The 21,296-nt window shown below is 37.0% G+C and overlaps 1 protein-coding gene across 3 annotated transcripts; it reads left to right on the forward strand.

Moving 5' to 3' along the window:
* The first annotated feature begins 5,774 nt into the window (after positions 1-5,774).
* LOC107707475 (dual specificity tyrosine-phosphorylation-regulated kinase 4-like) lies at positions 5,775-20,350 on the forward strand. Of its 3 annotated transcripts, none has more exons than XM_016511494.1 (14): positions 5,775-6,502; positions 9,754-9,837; positions 11,385-11,528; positions 12,268-12,409; positions 12,602-12,765; positions 13,601-13,737; positions 15,165-15,305; positions 16,367-16,505; positions 17,146-17,227; positions 17,550-17,722; positions 18,023-18,083; positions 18,523-18,652; positions 18,753-18,919; positions 19,210-20,350. In XM_016511494.1, exons 1-14 carry the CDS (start codon positions 6,431-6,433, stop codon positions 19,476-19,478), a joined length of 1,905 nt encoding a protein of 634 aa, XP_016366980.1. In that variant the 5' UTR covers positions 5,775-6,430; the 3' UTR covers positions 19,479-20,350. The 3 variants fall into 3 exon arrangements, with proteins under 3 accessions (XP_016366980.1, XP_016366982.1, XP_016366983.1); XM_016511496.1 differs by having other exon boundaries at positions 18,753-18,913; XM_016511497.1 differs by lacking the exon at positions 9,754-9,837.
* The last annotated feature ends 946 nt before the right edge of the window (positions 20,351-21,296 follow it).

Here is a 21,296-nt window from a genome sequence, read left to right on the forward strand (position 1 = left end):
GGTGTCCTCACCAATAAAGAGTCCTTCTAAAATGCATACAAATACACTGTCTTAAACTCTTAGCATCAATCCAAACATAAGCCATACATACATGTAACATCTCTGCAAAAAACATCAGTAATGTACACTTTTAAATAGAAGGGGAAAAAAAACTCCTTTAGACTGGGCTTGAAATTACACATTTCCCAACCAGGACACAGCACAATGTGTTCAGCAGATGAGCCATGCTGGCTACTGCTGCTAGCCATTGCTAACTCCCTCTACCCACATGGCTTTACTTAAGGAAACCTAAAACATCCTAGCACCGCTAGTGGTAAGGAAGAAAACTGCCCACCAAATATTTATTAACAGGCTCATGTCTGTTACACCTCAAATATGGTTCATGATATCCACCTCCCTGCAGAGTTTAGCTCCAACTTTAATTAAACACACTTGAGCCAGCTAATCAAGGTCAAAAGGATTACTCGAAACTCCCAGGCAGGTGTGTTGAACCAAGTTAGAGCTCAATTCTGCAGGAAGGTTGGCCTCCAGGACTGAGATTGGCAACCCCTGACATAAATTTAATATTGATGTGTATATGGGGGCTGAAGTCTGCAGGACTGTGGTTCTCCAGGACCGACGTTGGCCACCCAAGATATATACACTGTTAAACATTTGAAATATCATGGGTGATACTGACTTTGTAGCCACAGCCAGTTTGCAGCATCAATATAAGTAACATTAACATTAGATTAGATGAGCCAGAAATAGCAAGGCTAGAAAGTTTGTTCTCATAAGGTCTAGCATCATTAGTAGAAACCACTATATTTGATTATCTAATGTACTAAAGGTGTGGCTTAGATGTAATTTTTAGGGCCACAGTAAGTCAAAATCATTCCTTTGTTCCATGACTATAGATTATGATTATAATCCTCCAAATTCACTTTATTCTCAGGAATTGCTTCTGTTCTTCAGTTCTTTTACTGCCACAACAATAAAGCCAATCCTGCTCCTGGTCCTGGAGTGCCCCCCTCCAGCAGAGTTTAGTTACAGACATATTTAAACACACCTGAACCAGCTAATCAAGGTCTTCAGGATAGCTTTAATTTAAGGCAGGTGTGTTGGAGCTAACCTATGCAGGACGGTGGCAAATGGTGTATTGGTTTAAAATACTTTACAAGAACTGATCCCAATCCAAATGACTCTATGTTACCTCTGAAGAAATTTGATAGAAGAGGTGAAGTTTTAACGACAGTTCCAAGCTGTTCTATTTTAAAACTTTTTTTTTATTTCAGAAGGCCTGTAATGTCACAGTAGATTGTAACACGTCCACCTCACGTTGAAAACCCCAGTGGCCATGTGATTATGTTAACACATCTGTTACATAACCATTGAGTGACACAATTTAAATGATATGTCTAAGGTCTTCCAAATGTCAGTTACAATGTAAACACAAAGTTGGTAAACACATTTCAATTCTCAGCTGATGGCAGGTGCACAAGATCCAATTTGTTCTCTCCCAAGTGGCACTGAGAGATGTGGGTATACACATTAGACCCCAAGCCCCCATGAATGAAACAGTCAGAAATATTATCCTCTATGGAGGCAAATGGCGGAGGTATCACTATGAAGGGCAGGGCTAGTTTTCCCACTCTCTTTGTGCTGTAGCAGGAGAAACCAAAGCCTATGTGTGCATGCTGGGAGATAAGATTTCCTCTCTGCACTTCACTGCTGTTTGTCAGCGTCCTGGGGGAATGTGAACGGCGGAGGGGAGGAAATATCTCCGGCTCTGTCTCCAGGAGACGACCTCTGGTAAGGAAGAGTTACCAGCAGAAGTCCCAACAGAAGTAGCTTCTGCTGCCCCTGAGTGGAGCTCCACTGTCAGGGATCACTCCCCTGATGCTTCCCATAGAGGAAGAGGAAGATGGCACTGAGAGCCCCCACTGCTCAGTCTCCGGCTCAGGATGGCTCCCTTGTGGAGTCTCGTCCACACGTCACCAAGCTCTCCCCGAGCACCCCACGTTACCACCGATTTATCCCTGCCTGCAGCACACATCTCCTCGAGCAGAGATGTGGAGATGGCATGTGAAACGGGCTCTTAGATACAGTGCAGAGAGGTGAAGTGCGACTACATCCTCTTTGATCCTAGATCCAGAGATTGGGCATCCTTTGCACAAGCACATGTCTGAAGAAGTCTGAAAGAAGGGGATCCCTTCAGGTTGTTCATTCTGAACCATGGAGCTCTAGATCATCGAAGACCAAAGAATTTGGCGTGGTTAACTTCAGGGCTCCTTACCGGCAAGTGGACATGATGTAGTGGGACTGAGGCCTATGGTTACCACAGCATGGGGAGACCCTGCCATGGGTGGAGAAGGGACCACACCACCTTGCTGTGGCTTTGAGATCCTCCAGAACTGCTGGGGCACCCGACAGAGTCAGAGGAACAGTAGAGTTCAACCCGAGGTAAAGATTAGTGGAGCTCTGCCGACAGAATGTGCCGTCTCCTAAAATGTTCACCCCCTGTAGTAGTGCTAATGAATCATGGATAAGTGTACCTGCAACTCTAGATCAACTAGATTGCAATTCAGCTTGTTTAGTGTATTTGTAAAAGTTGATGTTTTTGAAAATGTTTTGTTCACATTACGCATTTTGTCTATTTACTTCTGTGTTCTGATTTATCTTAGTATGACTGAGAATGCAAATGTGATATTTTAAATGCAAAGTGATCACTTGTCTTTTAGTTTACAAGTGAGATAAGGGTTACATAGATTTTGGAAACCTCTATAATGCCTTGCTGCCTGTTGTGAAGAACTGTCTAGGTCTAATTACCTGTTGCTTAAACGAGTAGTTCATCCAAAATGCTCTCAGGACACATTAATGCTATTCTTCACAATGCATAAAAGGTATTACCTAGCAAAATGTCCGTCTTGCTATTTTACATACAGTGGCTGGTGACAAGTGGCTGCACTTTGAGAAAAAGTGTGCAAAAACTGATCCCTTAGGGGTACAACAGCTTGTCACTGGGGCAGTACCCTTGAAAGAATAGTACCCTTAAAGGCACCCCTAAAAGTTGCATTTTAGTACCTTAGAGTAATAATATTACTCTTGTATTATTAAATATTAGTAATAGTAAAAAATTATGGTTCAATGATGTCCCATAAACACACATTTTTCCACATTTCTGAGTGTGTGTCAAGCTCCGGAAAAGTACCATAAAAACTTTCAGTTTGTTTCTCAGTAAGTTATCATATGTATTTGGAAGACTAGAAAAATAGTTTACGAGTCATATGAGCTACTTTTATATTACTGTTTTGTCCTTTTTGGAGCTTGACTGCAGCAGTCATCATACACTTTCATACGGAGCAGTCTGGAAAGTCTGCTACTTCTAGACTATTTCTAATTACTTTTATGTTCCATGAAAAAAGGCTACATTTTTTCAACATTAAGGGTAGTGGATGGTGACAGAGTTTTCATTTTTGGGTGAATCTCTCAAAGACAAACATTTTGGATCAAAGTGTTGAGATGATCAAAGGATTCCTGACTCAGCCTTGTTAAAAAAAACTGATCAGGTCTCTCTAGCATTTTCTGTGCTGTATAAGGCCTTCATAGTCATAGTCATTAATTAAATACTTACTTCTAATGAAATCATTTACCAAAGTGAGTAAATGGTACTTCAAATGGCTGATTATAGAATCCAAATAAGCAGTCTATCACCTTCTAATCATTACTACATCCACAGCAGTGAATGTTGAGTATTAGTATTTACCTCACACGTTTCCATGACTGGTTTCAGTCATGCAGAGCTGTTATTTTCTTAATAAAGGAGCCTTGAATGGGATGGACCAGAGATGCTGGCAGGCTGATGAGGATTGGGCTGGGAAAGAGGTGTCATGCATGTGCCCTCTCTGAGCTCCATTGTGCTGAATGAGCAATCAATCAGGAACAGTTCATCCCCATAGCTCACCATGATTACTATAGTGCCTCTGTGTTATGTAACATAAACACTAATCATAATCAGGCCTCTTTCCACTCCTCCCACCATAGTGAGAGTGTTTGTTCTTCTTTCTCACACCTTTGCCTCTCTACTGATCTATCTCTGTCTTTTGTAAATAGTCTAGTTTGCTCTCTCAATAGTTATAGTAGAAATAGCTTCACCTAAAAATGAACACTGTCATTATTTACTCGACCTCATGTCTTTCCGAACACATTCTGTTTTCTATGGACTGCTTTTATAGTGTTTTTATATTCTGCAGGGGATGAACGGTTGTTGTATGGATCTATTTGAAAATTCTCCTTCAAAATTCTACTTTTACTATGAAAAAACAACAGAATGTGTGTTTGGAAAGACATGAGATTGAATAAATAATGACAGAATGAACAGTCTTTGAACATTAATCCATATTCAATGCATTTAGATTTGTTTTTCACTTAAGTAGACCAATTTCAAAAATACTCTTGGTATTCATAGGCGCACCCACTATGTACAATATGTACAAATCCAATCCAAATGCCATGCACTGTGGTTTTGTTATGCTATGCATGCTTGTTTAAATTTTACAGGGTCAAAACTAAATGCACATCTCTTTTTCCCAATCCTATCACTGAATTTCAGAACTACGATCACTATTTTTTAGGCCTAAATTAGTATAGACACAGGCTGCCTGAGTCTGACATTTGAGAAAGGTGGTTCGATAATAAGCCGACATACTGAGTCATGTTGTATCAGGTACAGTGCAGCCTCCGCCTCTGCTTGTTACATGTGAGCTGAGCTAGTCTATAGGGAATAGGTGTGAAAAAAAGTGTCAACTTGCTACCTTCTATATTTGCCATTTATGAAGGCTTGAAGTGTTTTGTATAGCTAGAATAATTCAAACTGTGTTCAGTAAAAGGGACTTTTGATGATAATTCAAGTAAATAAATACAAAATAGATATAAAATTAATACAAATAAGATATAGTTTTTTTTAAATATATATCATTAAACATAATCTATCACTAGTATAGTTTACAGCCACCCATTTTTGCAATCTGGATGTATCTGTCGTAGGCATACTTAGGGGCTCTTCACACATTCTCACTTTCCCACTGAGATTTTTTAATTGGTTGGACTATGGAAACATGCAGACTAATATTTTGTGCCAATGCCTGGCACCAACACGCCATGTCAACTTAAAAACAGTTAAGCTATTAAAAACTTATCTCACATCCCCAATGTGATAGTAGGTAGTCTACTCTGCGCTTCAATGGTAGGAAAATCCCTGATGGCTCCAGGAGCATGTTTATTATTTTTTTTAAATATATTATTTGTAATTAATATATTGTTTAATATTGACATATATATTTTACTAATATTATAATTGTGCTTATTTTTCTGTTATAATTATCTTTGGATAAATAATAACCCTTAATTAAATGTAGGCCTAATATTATACCCTATTCACTTACATATTTATAACCCATTATTGATGTTTATTTATTTATTGTAAGCAAAGGTGTTAGGGGGTTAGGTGACTAACATTTGGCTGGTTGTGTGATCTCGACATGCAGGGACCGCTTTTGTGTAGAATAAAATCGCTTTATTTACACCGCTCAGTCTTCATTTTTCATCTAAACATATTTGTCAACAGTACTAATAATTTTTAGGTGTAAAAATCGACTTTTTTTTACTAATGCAACTACTCGATCTCCTGTTCGAATCAAAACCTAATTAATCACGGAGTTAATAAGGTTGAGTGATGGGCGTTTTTAGCTCTTGGCTCGCCCACTGCTCTTCTGACATTTTGAAATACACAGGGCTTTGGGAATGATGATGTACTGATAGGCGTTATTTATTGGGGTCCCATCGTTTGTTGACAGATGGAAACTTAAAGAGAGAGCAGTAAACAGATAGTGGCGAAGGCGGTGCCCTTGCATACTGAAAGCTCGTGTCAAAGCGAGGAAATTGTGAGCGGAGGCACTCGCGCGGCAGGAACACACTAAAATCTCATGCCTGCGAGCCGGTTGTGTTATTGGAGTCTGGCTTGTGCAGCTGCACATTCGGACATTGTGCCATAACTGTCCTGGATTGCCACTTTAGGAGCGCCTTGACTTGGCAAACAAATGCAGTGTGCTAGGATGGAAGGAATATGGGTTCAGTGATAGGTAAGCGCACGTAAACAAATCTATATAGAGTGCAGGCCGGCTGGAAAACCTGTCAGGTGGCATATCTCGGGACATACATGTCAAGTGGAGCAGAGGGACAGCTTGCCTCTTTCCGTTTAATCTCTTGCTGACGAAAGCTTTTCAACCCCTCTCCGCCTCATCGGGAAACACTTCATTTCGCGAAGTTCTCGCTGCTATTTTCCAGTGCTGACAGGACGGGTTCCGGTGTCTTGCAGAATTCTTAAGACGCACATGCAAGTTGCCTACTGGATTTAATAACGAACGCGTTCTTTCTTTCTTTCTCATGCCTTATGCTTTGTGACTTGGATGTGTTAAGTATCCACGTGTCAAAAAGCGACATGTTTCCTGAAATTAATAACAAGGTAATGTATGAAGATTAGCAGTTTATGCCTTCCCTCGCATGCATTTAGGATTACTCTTGTTTAAAGCTTTTAAAAATGTATATTTGCTACATATTTATCTAACTGTATTGGTTGTACTGAAGTTTGCTGTTATTATGAAAAAAGTTTTAAACATTATACATTCATAGCATGAAATAATTTACGCATGTGTATGTTTTTATTAGATGGATATTTTAAACGATATTATCCATTGCAGGTAGCCTACGCCTTTTAAAATGTAGCCATACCATGGTAAGCACAGTTTATATAATAGCCTACCAAGTTCATATAATAGCCTATCATACAGTTTGTTGATGTTATAGCGGTAACTTCACAGTAAAGAATGACCGTGAATTTAACGGTAAATGACTGTAAAAATGCTACAGTAAAAACCATTTTTTTTACAGTGTTGGTATCAGTCTCCGCTGTTCTTAAAAAGATAAATAAATTAACCGAAATGCTGAAAAATATTTTTAGATAAAATTTTATTTCAATTATATGTATGTTAATTATAATATGTTGTTATTACTTTTATTTTTATTATTATTATTATATATTTTTTTACATGTATAACCTATATATAGGCTTTTTAGAAGCAGAAAATGTGGTTACCATGGTAATTTTGTAAGGGACTATTAAAGAACTTCCTCACGTTGTTTTATTTGGTTATTTGCTCAAATTTCATTGCACTTCGCCTTCAAAGAATCGTAACTCACAGTAACACGAGAGTCTATTTGATTGCGTTCCGTTCTGTTTATTTTCGGTTTTATTGATGATAAAGTTTAGAGTGCAAGGTTACAATAAATTATGTAAGTCCCAGTCTTCTATTCATCCTATCACTCCATCATTGAGATTTATCCCAGCGCTATGTATAATGAAGTGAATTGCATTGACAGCTGTATTGTTCTGTTCTGTCAAAGATTGATATTAAAAACACCTTGCACCCTATGAGTATATTTGGTCTGAACATGTGATGCTTAGGATGCTTAAAAAACCTCAAGCCAGTGTCTAAGTATGAACCATCGATCCTTTAAGGTGGCTGTCAGCAAATGATTCAGTATAAGCTCTAAGTTACTATGAAAGGCATTAAGAGTCCTGAGTATTAAGAACGGATATGATTTTTGAGCCTTTCGGGGGGTGGTTTGGGTTTCACCAACCATAGTTTCTTCTTTATTGGGGTGACCTAAATCCTCTATTGGTCTGTCTGTGTATGTGATACCAAAATGAGTAAAAACCATTGTTGGTGGGCTTAAACACCAATCTGTGTGTTAAAATAGCATATGGGATATAAAATTGGGCAAACTGTAGTGTGAAAGTCATTGGTTTAGCTCTCAGTAGGACCTACATTCTTAAAAATATAGTTTCCACAAGGGTGTTTTCACAGTGATATCATAGAAAAAAACATGAACCTTTCAGTGATCTGTTCTCATAACAACCATTTTTCTTAGTGTGAAGAGAATTTGAATAATCTAAAGAATCGTTTTCCGCTATAAAGAATTTTTGTGGAATGGAAAGTCTCCATGAATGTTAAAGGTTCTTCATGGGACCATTGATGCAAATAAATAAATTTTATTTTTCATGGAACCATAGAAAGAACCTTTATTTTTTTTTAAAGAGTTTATTTTAGGGATGTATTCTGGCCAATAATTATTTTTGTGATTTTTAAAATTTTATAATATTCATTTTTTTAATATAAATTAGAATTAAAAATTAAAATCAAGTGTTTTAAATGCTACAATCGAATTTAGCCATCACAACATTAAATGTAAGCATTAAAAATGTATATTAATTTTGAGATTTGCTAAACAGTGTTATTAAATAGTCAGTGTTTTTAAAGATTAACTTTAAGTAAGCCTTCAATGATGCCAAAAGTAATCTACATGTAAAAATGAGAAATTATCATGCACAGTAAAATATCCAATATCAACCAATACTGATAGATTGGCTGATAAAAATGAAATATATTATATATATATATATATATATATTTCTCAGAAATTGCTACTAAATTACACAGTTAAAGAAACAGCAAGTAATACTTAATTAAGCATGAAATTTTGATGTAGAAAATCTGAAATAGTGTTTTCTTGTTCTCCAATAATTTTTGTTTTATTTACATCTTTAAAAAAATATATATTTTTTAACGGTGTGGTACCAATCGTGCATCTCTAATCAGAAAAAATGTCAAATCACCCAAGTAATGAATATGATTTTTCAAGCATTTTATTGGCAAATGAAGCTGACCGATAAGTATCTCACCCTTGCATTGCGCACTGACCCACATTGTGACACAAAGCCCTTGGTCCTGAACATGTTGGTGTTAATATTTGAATGAGTGTTTTAAAGCCCGGGGCTCACATTGCACAGCTGACGGCACAGTCTAAGTGTAACAAATTTTGACTGCCTGTTTTCTAAATGCATCTCTTTGTTGCTGCCACATTGGAGTGTATGTACTCTCTGATCCCTCATAAACCAGTATGTACTTCGCTGCATGTGAGTGAATGCAGTTAAGTCCCAACACATCAGGATGGCTAAACCCCCCGCTGCTTGGTCAAAAACCGCCATATGTTTTAGACTCTGCAAATAATCACCCTTTGGATTAAGGGTATGAGAGCCACATAAGTCTCCAAGGTGTATATACACGCGAGATCATCCCATTGTCTGTATGTTACTTGGCCATTCTGTCTAACTTCTGCTACCAGCCCACCAATATCCTCTCTTTGTATCTCACCCCCCTCCCCCTCCACCCAAGAGGCTCTAAGTTTAGCTGGAGCTTTTCATCCGTCCTTATGCTGTCTGTCAACACTATTGACGCACGCGCCACCTGATTAAGATGGATGTAGGCCTGTTTCCTCATGTGTCTGCAATCATGACTGACTGTAGTCTTCGCAGGTCCCCTGATATCCTTGGTCGCTCAGCATTCGTGCTCAAGAGGAACATTAGTTAGTAGTTGATTGCTGTGAAGTACCAGTCTGCAAATCACGACCTACCAATGTGGTCAAACTGCACCATGTGGGCATCATTGAAATGCTATTAATGTGCTTTTGAATTAAAAACATGCTAGCTTGGTGTATTGAACATGAGTCATCCACTGTGTTGAATAACACAGAGAGAGCGGAGATGAATTCTGGAGTTATATAGCCAGCATCCCACACGTATGACTGTGGATGTGGGTTGGGAGAGTGCGCCCACTCGTCACGCTCATGACGTCTTTCCTCCGCTCTCTTTCACAGTCAGCCAGACCCGAGGCTTTCCCTCACCCCCACAGGTCTCAGGCCGAGAACACAAAAATAGGACCCAACTGCACCTACTCACAGGTGAGACTATATTCATAGAGAAGATCATAAGCGGGTTTAAACTTATGATATAAGGTTTTCTGAGAGCACACACCCGAAGCACATGGACAGAAAGCGGCCACCACACAGCATGTGAGTACTAAACTAAGTTCTCATTCACACACAGGTTTAAGTTAAAAACACAACATGAGTTACAAAAAACAGTCAGTTATGTCTGTGAAGGTAAACAGCTGGGAAATAAATTGTAAGGGGCGATAATATTATAATGCGATCCCTTTGCCACTTCACCAAGGGACCGAAATCAGACGCGCTTGGTTTCTCAGACGCTTTCAGAAAAAGGCTTCCCAAAACAAAGTTACTAGGTTAATCTTTTTCACGTTTTCTTGGTTGGTAGATGCACTGGGGACCTGATTATAGCACTTAAAACCTGGAAAAGTCAGTTTTTCATGATATGTCACCTTTAACAGTGAAGCGGCTGTCATTCCCGTGACACTAATAAACAGCAGTATTTACGAGATATGTTACACAAAAACTTCTGGGAGCAGTTACTTTATGTAGTGACTCAAATGATTCAGTAAATCAGAAACAATCTAAACAAAATGATTCGCTAAATTAATTGGACTTCCCAACACTATTGCTCAACATTTTTTGGCTTAAATATACAAACCTTCATTCAGCTGATGTGTGAATAGGTCCTTCCTTTGTTTGCCGCTATATATAGATGACAATAGATGATCCCTCCAAGCACCTATGGAAAGCCTCGTGTTAAATCTTTAATGTTGAGTGTGAAATGACCCCCTAACAGTTGTCATTAACTAAAAGCAATCTCTTCACAGGTGATAACAGCTGCTCATAATAAAGTGATTGGCATAGTGCCTCTGAATGTGGAAATCTGTTGATTCGTTTGTGGTTTCAACGCACAGATGCGGTACCTGAACGGTGCACGTTGTTTCCGCAGTCTACTGTATTCTTGTAGGTCTCTGCAGGTGCCCCTATGCTATATTTAGCTTCTGTTTCTATGCGTCATGATCAAGTTGGCAGATGCCGCAGTATCCCCAGAACATATGAGATTGAATATCGCATCTATCTATAGACACACTTGCTCTTTTTTACAGCCCAGAAGTTTGTCGAGCACTGGCTTTGAACCGTGAGTTGGGGGAAAACCTGCAAGCTATGAACGAGCCCCTCCGTTGTGCAGTGCCCTATATTTGTTTCATAGCGAGGGAACCTTTCATCTCCTTCCATAAGAATATATTGACAAAAAGGAACTGTGTAGAGAAAATCTGTATCATTTGCTCTTATTACGCCCCAAATGTAAGATTTAGAGTGTATATTCGTTCCTCTGATGGGGTTGTGATAGACTGCTGTATCACTGCTTTTGTCCCCACCTCGGTCTCAACCGCCACTGAAATTCCATCCTCTAAGCAGGGGGTCCGGTTCACTGGGGCCGTTGGCCACTAGCCTTGTGTGAATCTCACATATCTTTCCCCCCGTTTGGTCCTTGTTACTGATTTGTAGAGTTTTTCATGTTGAACAGTACTTAGAGTATTGTATCTTTTGTTTTTTAGAAGTGTGGGACGGGGGTTGGTACTTTGCCCCAGCTAGAGGCTCCGGTCAAGCAAATTTTGGTGACCAATGGCAAACTTCTGCATTCGAATGGAACCTTACCCAGTATCGTCAAACAGTTGGTGCAAAGCACTCAAGGGAATCAGGTGGGATAACACTCAGAAAATGAAAATCCAGTTATCATCACTCACTCTCATGTCTACACAGTCCTCTATGACTTCTCTAGAACACAAAACAGTATTTTTTTTAAAGCCGATTTTTTTTCCATATAACAACTGTTAACAGTAATCATATCCGTCAATCTCCAAAAATCACAAATGACCCATCAGAAATGGTGAGCGTGATTTGACCAAGTACAACATGTTCCTGGATCAACATCCTTGTTGATCCTGGAACATTATTCCAATCAACCAATCAGAATTGAGGGATAACGTTTCAGGAAATGTCAGTTTTAGGCTTACAATCAGGATTAGGTGCTTCTACACCCTTGTTAATCAGCTATCATTTCCCTCTGATTTTAGGAATAAATTATGGGTAGGGTTAGGTTAGGGATTGGGTTAAGTCTGTATTTTGGACAGTGATGTTGATCCAGGAACATGTCTTACTTGGCAAAATCACGGCGACCCATCAGAAATATCTCAAAATAGTCATACATGAAGTATGTTCCTCACAAAGCTATGGTTAGCTTTAAAACACTTGGAATATAGTGCCTAAGCCGTATGGACCATTTTTGTATTTTTTTTCTGGGAGTTTTACAGAAAAAAAAACAGTAGTATATGGGTTTGGAATTAAATGAGTAAATAAATATATTTTTGAGTAAACAATTAATGTAATGGCTACATAAAGACCTTTTTTTCAGTCTGACTTCCATTTCTTGCAACACAGGAGGAGAGGCCGAGGCCGCAGTTTCCCAATCGCTTTGGTTCATCTGTGGAAAACCTCTCCGAATCCTTAACTAGGAGCATCATCAATAAGTTTGAGAAGATCAGGACATATGAGGGACAGAGGCTGCCTATGTCTCCAACAAGTATGAAGTGCTCTGGATTTTTGTTTGTTTCATGTATTTTAAAAATTAATCAATCCAAAAAAAATTTAACCAGTGCAATAATAATTGAAAATAGAATTAGACTGCCCTAATACTCTGGTATCTCTCTGGTTAATTGGATTATATACAGGTATGTTCACTATTTATGAACGTCTTCCTTCATCTTCCAAACAGCGGCACTGAAGCACTTCCAGAACCAGCTAACAGAATTTGAGAGGGAGGAGATCATGGACTACTCTGAGATCTGGTATCTGGGTTTGGACACTAAGAAGATTGAGGGCTCCCAGGGATCCCCACAGAATTCAGGCTATGACGATGAGCATGGCAGCTACTTAAAGGTTAAATATGACATCTTATATATATTTCTGTGATTATATTACTTTTGCCTGCCTGTGTTATTTTAGTATCAGTGAGATTCTATTATAGTTTTCATTCATATTTTTAATTAGTTTTTATTTTCATATTTTCCATTTTAATTTTAATTTTAAAGTTAAAGTAATTTTGTTGTGTATGTGTTTTTTTTTTAATATGTCTATTATTTTGTATACATTTGATTTATCTTCTGGTTTTACTTTTCTTCATTTTAGGATGTTAATTAACTTGAACTAAATGAAAATGAGAAATGTCGCTTTGGCAGCTACAGTAGCTGAAATAAAATAGGTTCAGGTTTTTTTTTTTAGATTTCCTTTTATTTCAGTTAACATTTATTTTATGGCTTCTGGCAAACAGCTTACTGGGTGACATACTGACCTCATTTTCAACTTCTTGATAAATGATGAAATTGCATTACAGCACGAGGCTGGCTAATTCAGCTACAGGCTGCCAGACTCTCATGTCTGCTGTCCCACCCCATCTTCCATGAATGTGCCTTTTCAGAAACACGTTCCTCAGGATTACTGGGCATTAGACTGCATGCCTTCAGGCTTGACGATTTAAACAGTCATACAGCAGGCATTTGCAGTCAAAACATGTAAACTGTGTCACATGTTGGACAGTCCAGATATGTGTCTCAGTGTTAGTCAAGATATAAACAAATGAGAAACATTTATGCATCTCAATATTACCATTGAGATGTTTCTCCAAGTAACAGGAAGTCTGCCACTGCAAAGGAGACGGAAATAATAATGCTGACCTGTTTGTCAGCTGACTCTGTCCTCTAAATACTCTGTGCAGGTCCTGCATGACCATATAGGCTATCGCTATGAAGTCTTTGAGGTGATTGGGAAAGGATCATTTGGCCAAGTCTTGAAATGTTTGGATCACAAGACAAATGAGATGGTGGCCATCAAGATCATTCGGAATAAGAAGAGGTAAAATTAACCTCCCGTCCATGTCTTCATTTTCATTCCCATGCAATCTTTGGTACAATCAGGGTCAGCGGCCCCTAGGGGGTCTGTGGTGGTACTGCCAGCGGGCTCTGTCAATTATTGTTTGATTTGTTGATGTTAATTAAAAAATAATTACATTTCTTTAATTAAAATAATATTAGGGTATAAATAAAGTTAAACTTAAGAGGCAAAACTTTAGCCAAATGTTTTACTGTCCCCATTAAAATTAGAAATAGCAATGAAAATATGCACAATATTGAAGACCCCTGCCTTAGTAAAATAAGCCTTTTCACACTCTTCTCTTAATAAGGCCATCAAAAGGTCTTTAATCAGCGCTTAACTGGGTAATAGCTTACACTGGACTTGATACACTGAAGGGTGTTAAAAGGTATCTGTTTTGTATCGCATTACGTGTCTGGGCAGAACTGATCTCATGCCCTTCAACTGCCTTCACACCTGCTTTGACTGATGCTTTAACTTTAAACCCTCTCAAAATGCAGAGCTCAGTGCTGAATACTGTAATGCTGCTCTGAATTTGCTTTCAAGAGTCTCTCAGGTTTTATTTGTCATGTGTATATATACAATATTTGCATACAAAATTAGCTAGAAAGGCCATACATTTTAGGCTATGTCTACAGTAATCCAAATACATATGAAAATGCATCTTTTTCTCTGCATTTTGGCTTTCTGTCCACTCTGAGACATTGTTTTTGTCCTGCGAAAACTGAGCTTTTTGAAGACGCTCTCCCATGTGAATATCCCATGTGTGCAGTTTTCACATTGTAGTGTGGAAATTATGCATGTTTAACCATGTGCCACATATTGTATGTTTAGACCAGTATTGTGCCTGCTATTCACTTTCACAGTGTTATAGAAACTTACTTTACAATTGCTGTCCCGTGGCAAAACATGAAGACAGTTGTATTTTAGACCACACATATAATGGTGCTTCAGTGTGACCTGGACGCATCAATGAATGGTGAGATATTTTGCAAAAAAAATGATCTTGCCAGAAGAATAGTGTGAGAACTGTATCATCTAAGTGAGCTTTTATGCGGCTTTACGGATACACAGTAAGGTGAATTGAGCGTTTTTTTTTACATTTCAGTATGGATGAGAAATGTTTGGAAACATGCTCTTGAAAACACTAGTGTGGATGGAGAGCGATTTGAAACAAAAACGCTGCTTTCAAATGTATCTGGATTAATGTAGCCTTAGCTTCTAAAATGTTGGCCATATACTAAAGTAATATAAAACTGTAGTAATCCATTCAAACTATTTTTCGAAACCATATGCAGTATATCATTGTAGAAACACTGTCTCGTTTGGAAAAACAGTACTAATAATCTGCATATTGATAAAGTTAATATATATTAACTTCATTAAGTTATTTTTCTTGTGACCTTCAGGTTCCATCATCAGGCTCTTGTAGAGCTGAAGATCCTAGATGCCGTGCGGAGAAGAGACAGAGATAATTGCCACAATGTCATTCACATGAAGGAGTACTTCTACTTCCGCAACCACCTGTGCATCTCCTTCGAGCTGCTAGGGTGGGTGGAAAATACTGGAATCATTTAGATGGACACATAATCTATTTTAATTTATACTATTAAACTTATATAGTAACTCATGTTAAACACGGGAGTCACGTACTGGACTTAAATAGAATACTTCCCTGTAACTACAGCTTATTTTAGACATCTATTTAAAGTGAATATAAAGCCATTTACTACCATATTTATGAGTGAAACTGGATATTCATTTAAAAACATATACAATTAATTTATAATTAACTGTAATGAATTACATTTATTTATTAATTTATATTTTTGTTAGTCCATTTTGATTTCATGTTGGCTTTAAGTTTTCTAGTAGACCAGATATCCAAGGTAAAAACAGGTAAAAATGTTTATTTTGTTGCAGATCATCATATAAGTTATGATTCATTAGTTAGATGTCACATTAGTTGTGATTTACCACCTGGGGTGGTGGTTTGTCCCGACAGTGGCCATATTTAGGTGTGAAGTGAGAGTTTCCCACTGAAGATCTTAAGGGCTCTAGGTAAAGTGATCAATTAAGTCGCTTTGCAGGAAAAGCAGCTTCATCTCTGGCAGCCTGACCTTTAGAGGACATCAGATGCGTCCTCTCCGTCTTTGGTTACAGTCACAGAATCCTTTAGTTAATGCCTTGATTAGGCCCCTATCTCTTTCCTTGCCCACTCATGGTGTGAAGTCTCCGATTACATTAGGCTCTTCACAGCTGCTGTTTTAGGCCTCCCTACTGCCAAAGATAATGACTTTCATGGGTTCCCTCTCAAATGGCTCTTTAGCATAATGCTTAGCGGTTAACACAGACTAATATTTTTATGGATGTGCTTAAAGACAGGAGGTTGTTGAGTGACAATGGATGTGTTTGTCCAAAGTTTCAGTGTGAGGAAGTGCCAAAAACGACTGTGCTGCCCTCTAGAGGCATTTAGATAAATGGCATACTGCCATTCTCTAATAATCTAATCCAAGGCCATACACAGTTCCCAAGGTATTAACCATTAACATCAATCTGTAACATTGTCATAGATGACTACATGTTAGTTGTACCTCTTGTCTCCATACAGAGTGAACCTCTACGAGCTTATTAAGAAGAACAACTTCCAGGGCTTCAGTCTGGGGTTGATTCGGCGTTTTGCTCACGCACTGCTCAAGTGCCTCCAGATGCTGCACAAAGAGAAGATCATCCACTGTGACCTTAAACCGGTAAACTGAAGTCTGTTAAAGTGTGAATCACCCCAAAATGAAAAGCTAAATTAAAAAAAGAAAAGAAAACTGATGTTTTAGGACTATTACAACATTATTTTTATGTAAATTAAGGACATTTTACCCCTAAAGAATTTAAATGCGATGCACTATATATAGTAAATATACTGCCGTTCAAATGTTTGAGGTCAGGTGGGGTCTGATTTTTTTTTACAAAATGAATACTTTTATTCATTAAGGATGCATTAAAAAATGATTAAAAGTGACAGTGAAGGCATTTATAATGTTACAAAAAAATTCACTTTCACATAAATGCTGTTCTTTTGGAATTTCTATTCATCAAAGAGTCCTGAAAAAAAAACGTATCACTGTTTCTACAATAATATTAAGCAGCACAACTGTTTTTAATATTGATAAGAAATGTTTCTTGAGCACCAAATCAGCATATTAGTATGATTTCTGAAAGATGGGGACCAGGGACAGCCATGGTCACAATTCACTTTTAAAGTTTGGAAAAGAGCAACTTGGACATTCAGCTGAATAGCTCCTTTAGCTGTTTTCAATTCAAATATAAGAGCATTCACCAGTGCAATGACCATTGTGACAAAACACCTGTAATCCTTTATTTTTGTCTTAATAGGAGAACATTCTCTTGTCCCAGAGGGGACAAGGAAACATTAAGGTTGTCGACTTTGGATCAAGCTGCTATGAGCAACAGAGAGGTAAGCATCAAACCCCTATGTAATGAGCACAGTGATTTACACCATATGGGGCAATACATAGCAAAATCTGCAATCAGTCGATTAGAAGCCATTGGCATAGATTTGGGAAGTGTTTTTTGCTGTCCTAACTATGCAGGATTTTTTTAATCATTTTATCATTTGCATTTAGAATAATTTTACCCTAGATTAAAACAAACATGTGACCCGGCAATTGAGAAACAATGATTTAGTGCTATTTGATCCATTAAGCTAATTCATACTGTTAAAGTGTCATTGTTAAATCCATGTAGCTCTAATAGACCACTTGTATTCTCATCTACAGTGTATACTTACATTCAGAGCCGCTTCTACCGCTCACCAGAGGTGATTCTGGGCCATCCTTACAGCATGGCAATAGACATGTGGAGTCTGGGCTGCATTTTAGCAGAGCTGTACACTGGCTATCCCCTCTTCCCAGGAGAGAGTGAAGTGGAGCAGATCGCCTGTATCATGGAGGTGAGAGACTGTATTAGCAATCAAAGAATTAGCTCACATTATGACTTTCTTTATTCTGTGAAACCATGCAGTTACAACTAATGGGGACTGGAGCTTCAACGCTTTAAAATGGATGCAAAAACAGCATAAAAGTGTCATAAAACCTTCACTCATAGTTTATTCTTATTGCATGAAAAAAGCATAGAAAAGAGTCTTCAAAGTCTTTGAAAGAGGCTTTGCATTCTGTGGATGAGAGTTGTTTAAATAACTTTATGTGATTCTTTTGTAGTTATTTGAAATTTGAAATTTTTGATTTTGCAGATTATGGGACTTCCTCCAAATGACTTTGTTCAAACGGCATCAAGACGGAGGCTATTTTTTGGTAAGATGACTAAGTACATGATTGCTTACCAATAAAGGTAACACTTTACGACAAGATTCCATTTGTTGACATTAGTTAACTACATTAGTTACCATGAACTAACAATGAAAAATAATTCTAAAGCATTTATCAATCGTAGTTAATGTGTTTCAACATTTACTTGTACATTCTTAAAATCAAAAGTTATATCTGTTAATATTATTTAATGGTCATGAGCTGACATAAACTAACAATGAGGGGTTGTATTTTTTATTAAATAACATTAACAAAGATGAATAAATACTATAACAAATTAATTAGTCGTTATTAGTTCATTTTAGTTGCATTAATTAATAAAACCTTGTAAAGTGTTATCCAAATAAAATGTAATTAAAAATGACTTTGTTAATGCTAATTTATTTATTTGATTGACGTCTTAATATTCAAATGTTCCAATCAGATTCCAAAGGTAACCCAAGGAATATCACCAACAGCAAAGGGAAGAAACGTCGACCCAACTCAAAAGATCTTGCCAGTGTGTTGAAGACCAATGATCCTCAATTTCTTGACTTCATTCGACGTTGCCTTGTGTATGTATAGTAAAGTAATGATTTGATTTGATTTCATATTTATTATCACCATAACACACATAAACAGATTTTTTCAACCTGTATCATTGGGTTCTTGTAGGTGGGATCCAACAAAACGCATGACACCTGATGAAGGGTTGCAGCATGAATGGATCACAGAGGGACGTCTCAACAAGCTCCATCCTAAACCTCGGCCTATCCGGAAAGACATTGACAACAATTATGAATTCACTTACCGCAAAGTGACTTTAAACAGGACAGGCAAGGGTCAGAATATGTTCTTATAAAATAATGATTGCTTATAACTATTGGTAATGATATACAAGGGCTCTAAACATGTTTGGACATGCTGAAAAATGCGTGAATGTCTTGAATTAATGGATTTTTAATTAATAATTCTGAAATAAAATTACATAAAATGTTATATAATTATAATAATATATTTTTTAAATAAATTAAATATTTGATTAATATTTAATTTAATGTAACAATTACATTAATTATTTTTTATTAATTTACTATGCATAATATAATTGATATCTTTTATCTTTCTATAGCTGATAAATCTGGTTCTGACGACAAACTTAAGAGGGTCAGTGACACTTCAAGCAAAGGAGGCAAGATGGCATCAGAAGAGAGTCTGCGTCCTATAGGAGCATCAGCCGATGAAGAAAAGAGTGAAGAGACAGGCAAAAGTGTGAGCAAAGACAGCACGTCGGACTCAAGTGGAGAGCGGTCCGTTCAGATCATCATCAAACCTCAGACAGGCTCAAGCACTGATTCTTCAGAAGGACAGGAGCCTCAGTTTCTCCCTCCTATTGTATAACACCCTAAAGAAAAGAACGAGTAATGTTTTTATAGCGTATGGTTTATACTTCAGCCGCTTGGTCTGGACTTACCTATTGTGCGGCTTAGACAGTTTGACTTGTTGTATGGCAAAAGGTACAAAACGTCAAACACATTATTTATTTCTAACTCATGGTCTGTAAAGTTGCGGTCACACTAGAGTTTGAGCATCCAAAATTAATTTGTGACTAATTTTGGCAAGAGGATATGATGCTTGTAAGGCTTCTGTTTTTCACAAACTAAAATAAAATAAAAAATAACATAAAATAAAATAAATAAATAAATAAATAGAGCCTCTATATATAGTCTAGTGTGACCACATCTTCACTCTCCAGTCTAGAGGAATTAGATTAGTGGTCAAAGAGCGGTAGTCTGTGTTTTGACTATTCAAATGATTTATTGATTTCTAAGTAAAGTGAATAATTTGGTGCTTGTGATGTATTTTGAAAGGATTATTACTATGAGATTGTTTGTAACACTGGCATATTTTGCTGAGCATCATGATTATTGGGTCTAGTGTGCTTTTTAATTTTTTGTTTCAAAACATCAAAGCTTTTAGCAGTGTCATTAATAGAGCTCAAGATAAACTTGAGTTCCAAAGCTGCTTTATTGTGCAATATTACTGCTTGAATTAACGGTGTTTGTATGTTTTGTTGCCGTTTGCCAGGTTTTTTAATCATTTCTATGAGTTAGTAAGCTGTCGTGCAGTAATTACTGAGCCAAAGAGATTTATCATATACATTTTTGTTCTAGAGAAACACATTCTCAGACTAAATCTGACGGAAAGCACACTAGATCATCCAAATGTGCACAATACTTGTGTGATTGAATTGATGATGACTGATAATGATGGCAATGCTGTTGATTATGATGGTTATGATTTAGATTTAGAGGGAAGGTCAAGAATGTTGACATTTAAAGTAAAATTAGTGGATCATTGTATGTTTATACAAAATTAAAATACAACATTTTATGGATTGTAATAGTATATTTTCCTGTATATAGAGTTCTTAAGGTAAATACCATGCACCCTGTGTGGATGTCACCAAGTCATGTAAACATTAGACAAGGTTTTACTTGTTCTTATATTGTTTATCTGTTATAATAGAAAAATAGATTTTTACTACCATGTGCTATCTCTCTCCTTTGTTGATTCTTGACAATTTAGTTTATGGGATTTTAGAAGAAAGTCTTGGATCAAGGGTGTTAGGTAGTGCCTTTCAGTATTATAATTAAATATTTTAAATTGTCTCCTGAAAAATGTCTGTAAAATACTGTCATACCTATGACAATAAAGATGTAATAGTCCTACCGTACTGAATGTGAATTTTTTTTTAAAATGCAAAACTTGGTTTGGGCCTGACTTATGGCCCAAGTAGGTAGTTGCTAGTAGGTGTCCATTCAATATAATTTATTTAGCCCAAAATGTACTTAATATGTTTTTTCATTCACTACTACATTAATATTTAGACTCGATGTTATTATAATGTAGCTACTAAAACTATATTTTATATACTATATTTTTAAAGTATTTTGGAAAAGTTGGATAATAACTTGTGTTTTTCTGCTGTGTAGCGGATATACTGTATTTAAACAATAAAATAAGTACAAAAAATAACTTTTACATATTTTATATGTTGATTTGATAGGTTTAACGTTACCTCTGATGTAAACAACTGGTAATGTTAGTGCAAAGAGTGGGGAAAATCCTTTATATAGGCTATTGTCCGAACCCGACGCTTTCTGTTTTGTTTTTATAATATATTTATAGCTTAGTTTTTGCTACTTCTACGTACTT

The sequence above is a fragment of the Sinocyclocheilus rhinocerous genome, unplaced genomic scaffold (assembly GCF_001515625.1).
Source record: "Sinocyclocheilus rhinocerous isolate Xijiao unplaced genomic scaffold, SAMN03320098_v1.1 scaffold534, whole genome shotgun sequence".
Taxonomy (NCBI): domain Eukaryota; kingdom Metazoa; phylum Chordata; class Actinopteri; order Cypriniformes; family Cyprinidae; genus Sinocyclocheilus; species Sinocyclocheilus rhinocerous.

Coding starts and splice junctions, on each gene's coding strand:
- LOC107707475 (XM_016511494.1), top strand. CDS start 6,431: ATGCTTTGTGACTTGGATGTGTTAAGTATCCACGTGTCAAAAAGCGAC. Junction 13,738..15,164: donor ATCATTCGGAATAAGAAGAG/GTAAAATTAACC, acceptor TGTGACCTTCAG/GTTCCATCATCAGGCTCTTG. Junction 18,920..19,209: donor TTTAAACAGGACAGGCAAGG/GTCAGAATATGT, acceptor ATCTTTCTATAG/CTGATAAATCTGGTTCTGAC.